At 38.8% G+C, this 7,470-nt stretch overlaps 1 protein-coding gene across 1 annotated transcript; it reads left to right on the top strand.

The window, feature by feature from the left end:
- The first annotated feature begins 109 nt into the window (after window positions 1-109).
- On the top strand, window positions 110-7,470 carry mblac2 (metallo-beta-lactamase domain containing 2). Its single transcript, XM_057833078.1, has 3 exons — window positions 110-682; window positions 5,765-5,979; window positions 6,047-7,470. The coding sequence occupies exons 1-3, from the start codon at window positions 241-243 to the stop codon at window positions 6,218-6,220; spliced, it is 831 nt and encodes a 276-aa protein (XP_057689061.1). The 5' UTR covers window positions 110-240; the 3' UTR covers window positions 6,221-7,470.

Genomic DNA, 7,470 nt, shown 5'->3' with positions numbered 1-7,470 from the left:
AACTATCCATGCGTGACGTTGCGTGAATTTTCAGCCAATCGTCGTAGACATCAGGAATTTTGACTTCCGCACTTTCGTCCAATCACAGCGCTCTCCTTCTGCAAGGGCGTGTCAGCGGCCGTGGCGTTAGCCTCAATGGAAACATCCGCTCTCCCCTCGAGCTAGCGTCCCCGTGACCAGTAAAACGACCTGACAGCTTGATTAGCGCTTCATCCACGCGTGAAACTTGCATGAATTGGGATGTCCGCGGCCGACTGGTACGCCCACAAATCGCTCGGGGACGGACTCTACTGGATCCAGGAACGGTTCTACCAGTCGCAGAACCGGGCTAACATATGGCTGCTACGCGGGTCCCACCAGGACGTGGTCATCGATACGGGACTGGGTTTGAGGAGCTTGCCGGACTACATCGACGCCATGGGGCTGCTGGGCAAGGACCCGCAGCGGAAGAACCCGCTGCTGGCCATCGCCACCCACGCCCACTTCGACCACTCGGGCGGCCTGCATCAGTTCCAACAGGTGGGCGTCCACAGTGCCGAGGTGGAGGCTCTGGCCAACGGGGACAACTACGAGACGGTCACTTGGCTCAGCGACAGGGAGATAGCCGAGGCTCCCAGTCCCGGGTGGAGGGCGAGGCACTATAAAGTCAAGGCTGTGCAGCCCACTCACATCCTGCAGGAAGGTAAGGCAGTTAACCGGTGAGTGCATCTGTCACCTGGGCGATATCTATGATTGTCACGCTTGACATCAGTCACCAGAATCTGATAGCCATCAGTAAACTAACTGGCTGCCATTGAATGACACTGAAACATGAAATTTTCTTTTCACATATTACCGACAACATTTGTGATAGACATTTGCTCAAAGTGTTTGTTTAAGTATGCAAATCGTGAATTCCTTAGACCTCTGGTAATGGAGAAAATGGTGAAACAAAAATGGATACCGCTCATAAGAGCAGCCATTTTTGTGACGTCAGTTATATCCACATACATACACACGGATAGACTATAGCACGGGCGCATGCGCTAATGGGTATTAATGATGTCATGAGGAAGGGCGGGTAAACTGGTATACTTGCATTTGATTGGCTTAATAGTACTGGCAAAGATAAAAATGACTGCCACCACTTACAATGGCCATTTTATGGAAATACTGGCTTTTATACTGTTTTTCCTCTACTATTGCACACTAAAAATGGCATTCTGTCTTTTCAATTCTTTTCTGAGGATTGATTCTTTCCACTGGGCTGCACGTAATAAGGATGTTGTCTGCCCTGTTAAGCAGAGAAATATCTGACACTGAGTAGAAACATTTAACCTAGTAGCCTGAAGGCCACATAATCGTAAACCAATCTTGAGCTATCCTATCTGTTACATCCATGTGTAATGTAAAATTGTGCTTTCTCAATCTCGAATTAGAGCAGATGACATACAGTACAGGCCAAAAGTTTGGACACACTTCATTCAATGCAACACAAATGAAGGTCCCAACCCCATTGATAAAGTCATACATTTTACTAATTAACCCTGAAAAAGCATACCTGTAAAGTCAAAAACCATTTTGGGTGACTCCCTCTTTAAGCTCATCAAGAGAATGGCAAGAGTGTCCCAAAAAGTAATCAGAGCAAAGGGTTGCTACTTTGAAGATACTACAATAGTATACATGTTTTTAGTTATTTCACCGTATTTTGCTAAGTACATTAATCCACACACATGTTCATAGTTTTATTACCTTCAGTGAGAATTATAATATGAATGGTAATGAAAATTAGTGCTGCAACGATTAATCAATTAAGTCGAGTATTCGATTAGAAAGAAATATTCGAATTAAATTGTATTGCTTCGAGTATTCGTTTAATTCATTTAATTAATTCATTGAATTAAAGTGGCGTTGTAATGTTTTTTTTTTTTTTTTTTAACGTGTTTGCATTTAGTTTTATATTTTAGGGTGGATACACTGTCTTCTGGTCTGCCTCATTTCACATGGCTGAATCCAACTGCTCCCTGTTAAGACCAACATAAGCTGAGTAAAAAATAAAAAAAAAAATGCCAGTGGACTTTTGCTATGTAAGTTAGCCAATTGTTTTTTTTTTTGTTTTTTGGTTTTTTTTGTACATAGATCCTCATGTTTTAAATTTTTTTTATACCGTTTAGGGCTCACCTCAGGTATTTTAATTTTTCATGTTCCTTCTCCGATTACTCGGTTATTCGAACAAACTAGTTCATCGATTGATCGACTACTAAAATAATCGATATCTACAGCCCTAATAAAAATAAAGAAAACCCACAAATAAGAAGGTGTGTCCAAACTTTGGGCCTGTACTGTACATACAAATCTTGACAATGCGTTTCCTAGTTAAACAGAAAGTCAGCGCTACACATTTGCAACATGTTGCACATCGCAACGTTTGCTAACTTCGTGGTTTGCATTTAATGACTTCTCTGAAGAATAAGACCTTTTGTCATATTGCGCATCTGTAAGGCAAACTCTTGATTGCATTGCCTTACTTGAACCTCTCATTACTAGTAGCATATTTACAAAATTGCTGCTTACTAGGTCACAGACGTCACACATTTCTACAAGCGATTGTTAAAAAGCTTCCGGAAATTTGCACCAAGATGAACAATTGTATTCAATCCGGTTACTTCCGGTTATGTTGGAGACTGTCCCCAATTTGCACTTCTCAGTACTCGAAAACCAGATACGAGTGACTCGACTACTGAGTTTTTTGAGATAAGAGCCATGTCTTTTTTCACTCAGTCTTGTGATGGTAAACTTGAGAACAATTAATAACAGCCATTAAACAAATAGAATTAGTGAGCATTTCCTCCAAAAACAGATTTTCTTACATTGTATTTAATGATGTGTCTGCTATACAAAGCTTTAAACAGTAGTCTCCTTTTTCTTGATTTAGAAAATAACACACCCCGAAATTTTGTCTTTTGAGGGAAAGAAAAAAAAAAAATCTTTTTTTTTTAATTTCTTTGAGGATATATGATTTAAGATCGCTCTCTCTTCTCTTAATGCACCTCGATCGACTTGGACTGACGAAAGATTCCATCCATTAGATATTTAAGTGCAGTGATAAGGTGCACAAGCTGAAAATGCGCTGTGCCTGCACTTGTTACCCTTGGCAGAAATACCCAACAAACAACATTCACTTATGTCTTCGAAGGCTTTATCTACAGGTGAAAGGAGGTCACAAAAGACTAATTTCCAAACTATGCTACTTTATTTATTTAAAAAAAATTTTTTTTTTTGCACCTGCAGTCCAGCACACATCGGTTCTGCTGTGTCAGTCTTTACTGCTGCACTGCAGTCTGCCTCATTGTGTGTGTGGTTTCATTTCACTTCCTTGCATGACTCATAACAATGTTTGATCAGTTCTAAGGAATGGCCGGTGGAGAACATCCAAGACTGTAAAAAAGAAGTGGACAAACCCTTGGCAACGTCACCCGTTTCGTTGACCAGCCTCCGTTTGCTCCCCTACTTCTCAACTATATTTAAACTGATTTTAAATGTGTGCATACATGTTACACGCTAATAGCTACAAATTGTAGCCTTTTGCAAGGCAAGATAAAACCGCTAGAAACATAACAAGCATATAAAGCTATTCGTTTTGATGGCATTACCAGCATGAAAATGACCCAAAACAACACTGTCATAATGCCGTTATAAATAAATTCATAAACATTTTGATGTTCTGTTTGAACAGTCATCTTCACAACAAGCTATATTAGCATTAACCATAGACTTCATAATGTATTGATGATGTACTATTAACTGCATTGTTGGCGAGGCAGTCAAAGCTGACCGAGTGGAATCACAGACAAAGAGCTTTATACGTTGAAAATTTTTGTGAATAAATGGTTAAATCCCTGAATTCTTTATAGATATGGATGTAAAACAGTCTCGATTCTTGGTTAAAAGCAAAGAAACTGCAGTTAGCATTTATTTTACGTAAATATGTCAAAGTACAATGCTCATCTGTTAGTAAATGTAGCTAGCGGCCGCCATATGTGAACAAAGCTTTTCCAGTGAAAATTGTTGTGAATAAATGCTTAAATCCCAGAATTCTTTATAGATATGGACGTAAAACCGGTTCGATTCTTGGTTAAAAGCATAAAAAAACGTGCGGTTAGCATTTATGTTACGTAAATATGTCGAAGTACGATGGTAGTCTGTTGCTCAATGAGGCGGCTGCCATATGTAAACAGATATGGCAACAAACAGATATCAAATGAAAATTGTTGTGAATAAATGCTTAAATCCCTGAATTCTTTATAGATATGGCCATAAAACAGTCTCGATTCTTGGTTAAAAGCAAAAAAAGCATGCAGTTAGCATTTATTTTACGTAACTATGTTGAAGAATGATGCTAGTCTCTTAGCTCTTTTTTTGTGATAAGAGGGCTGCCACAATGGCTTTTTCCGTTGAAAGTTCTTGTGAATAAATGCTTAAATCCCTGAATTCTTTACAGATATGGACGTAAAACAGTCTTGATTCTTGGTTAGAAGGAAAAAAAAAAAAAAAAAAACGTGCAGTTACCATTTATTTTACATAAATATGTCGAACTATGATACTAGTCTGTTACTCAATGAGGTGGCTGCCATATGTAAACAAAGCTTTCCAGTGATAATTGTTGTGAATAAATGCTTAAATCCCTGAATTCTTTATAGATATGGATGTAAAACAGTCTTGATTCTTGGTTAAAAGCAAAAAAAAAAATCGTGCAGTTATCCGATTGGAATCAGATACACCTGCAGTCGGAATGCAGTTTTAGACGTCTTTATTTTTCAACTCATTGGCTACCATGCATGGTAATAGATGTCCAATCCATTCGACCTGGAAGGGATGGCTGCCACCCATCCAGTTAAAATGGATTGGACATTTACTAGTGATAAACTTGAGTGCTGCAACAATTAATCGATTAATTCGAGTAATTTGATTAGAAAAATGATTCAAATTAAATTTTGCTGTTTTGAGTATTTGTTTAATTAAAGTGGGTTAGGGTTAGGTTTGTTTTCATTTAGCTTTATAGATTTGGGTGAATACATTTGCCTCTAGTGGCAAAGAGACTATGACACAACTCATTTACATGGCTGAATCCAGCTTCTCCCTGTTAAGACCAACATAAGCTAAGTTTTTGTTTGAGCAAATGTTATTTTTTAATGGATTCATAAGTTAGTTTATAGGTATATTTAGCCGTTTTTTATGGGAATATGTGTTTGCACGATTTGTTAAGAGCATTGTAAAAAAAAAAAAAAGTTAACATTTTATTGCGTTTAAACTAGTGGACTTTTGCTGTGCAAGTTAGCCAATTGTTCTTTTGTTGTACTCAGATCATTGTTTTTTTTTTTCCTTTTTTTTTTTTTTTTAGGCTAAACTCAGGTATTTAAATTTTTTTATGTTCCTAATCCAATTACTCGATTATTCAAACTAACTAGTTCAAGGATTAATAGGCTACTAACATAATCGATTGCTGCAGCCCGAAACCCATTTAAATTCTTAGCAGAAAGGTGAAAAGAGCTGCATGATTTGACGTCTATCATCGTCAATGGCACTGAAAGAGTTCAAAAGAGAAACCTTTTCGTATCCTGAAATTTCTTTCGAGGCAATATTTCCCTGTTGAGGCGTGTCGTTACCTGAAAATTCTGTATGTCGAAACGTTCATAAGTAGAGGTACCACTGTATTATAAAGAGTAAAATTAATGTAAGTTTGAATGTGTTTTTAACCCGAAACATACTTGACCCCCCTTGTAAGGTGACGTCATCAATCTGGGCGACAGGCAGTTAACGGTGCTTCACATGCCGGGCCACTCACGGGGCAGCATCTGCCTCCACGACGCCGACAACAAGCTGCTGTTCAGCGGCGACGTGGTGTACGACGGCGCCATGATCGACTGGCTGCCGTACAGCCACGTTAGCGACTACATCAGCAGCTGCGAGCGCCTGGTGGGCCTGGTGGACAGCGAACAGGTAACGCATTTCAGCACTATCTATCAACACACTGCGTGAGAATCCAAATGTGCCACTGTCCGCGTAGGTGGATCAAGTCCTGCCGGGACACTACAACACCTTCGGCGCCAAACGCCTCCACCGCATCGCCAGCTCGTACATCAGTAGAGCCGGAACGTGCCCTGCCAAGTTCTCTACTTGGGCATGGAGTACAGTAGCTGGCGTGGCACTCAGGGCGTCGCACCCACGTGGCATCTGCTGATTTCATGCCATGCACGCACACAAAACAATTGTTAAATACAATATAATCGTTGCCAAACATTCTGTATATTTTGCCATGAACTGTACTGATTGATGTGATTCTGATATTTTACAGATGTATTGCTTGAAGTTACTATACAGTTCTGGGGAAAAAATTAAGAGACCAACATTTGGGAAAGTAGTACTCTATAAATGGAATGGAAATCTCTTAAGGAGTACTCTGCTGTCAATCATCAAGTGAAATTCTATACATTTCCGTACATTAATTTCAACATGTTGTCAGCTTTTGACCCTTGAAATAATAAAAAGGCACTTTTTAAGTGACAAGCTCCATCTAGTGTTGAAGCTGAAAAGTGCAACAGATTTTAGGCAGAACTCAAGCTTCTTGTACAGCTTCAACGCTTATTTTCATAATTTGCGGCGAACCAATGAAATGAGCCGCAGTTGGCCTGTAGTTTGTAGACTCCCCTGCTTTAAGTTTTAAAATTTCCAAAAGTATGTTTTTTTTGGGGTGGGCGTGGAGCACTATTGTGACCGGCAGGTTGAAATGTCTTTTTTTATTTATTTTTGTTTACCTATCTCTAAATACTTTTAAGTAAAAAAAAAAAATACATACATTTCTTCTAAAATATTTTAGACACAAAGAAAACTGTAAAGAGTCGATGATGCAGGTACATAAATACAAGTTAGTATCTATTGTCCAACTTTTCCTAGCGCATAGTTTATGATTCCAATGCACATAAACATCCAAAATTTAAAGCTCAGACTAGTATAACGGTAAATAACGTGCTTTATGTATGAGTCGACTCATTGCAATAATAGTGATTCATCAACTATCAAAATAATCATTTGTGGCAGCCCTGGTCTCTTAATTTCTTCCTAAACTGTAACTTGATGTATGTTTTTTGTTGTTGTTTTTTTTTAATTTTTTTTTTTTTTTTTTTAGATATGTATAGCACATTTGAAGTTGAAATAGCACAAGCACTGAAGGTATTGAAGCCGAGTAAAAATGGCCATAGTATTTGTCTATGCACATTGCGCACACTCAGCGTCTACCTCCCTTGTTTGTAACAGTGCTTTTTACTATTGGTGAATTTAAAGCTTGGCGCTATCAAGACTGACAATAAAGCCTCTGTCCTACCTTCATCTTTTGAGATGTTTTTACATATTTTTCATCTTTGGACAAGATGTCTCCCCAGAGGCTTTGCCGCCAAATAGAACTACAAGGCACGAGACTTTCATCCGTCCAAC

The sequence above is a fragment of the Corythoichthys intestinalis genome, chromosome 3 (assembly GCF_030265065.1).
Source record: "Corythoichthys intestinalis isolate RoL2023-P3 chromosome 3, ASM3026506v1, whole genome shotgun sequence".
Taxonomy (NCBI): Eukaryota; Metazoa; Chordata; class Actinopteri; order Syngnathiformes; family Syngnathidae; genus Corythoichthys; species Corythoichthys intestinalis.
Note: the sequence above shows the minus strand (reverse complement) of the source record. Positions and strands in the feature narration are given on the sequence as shown.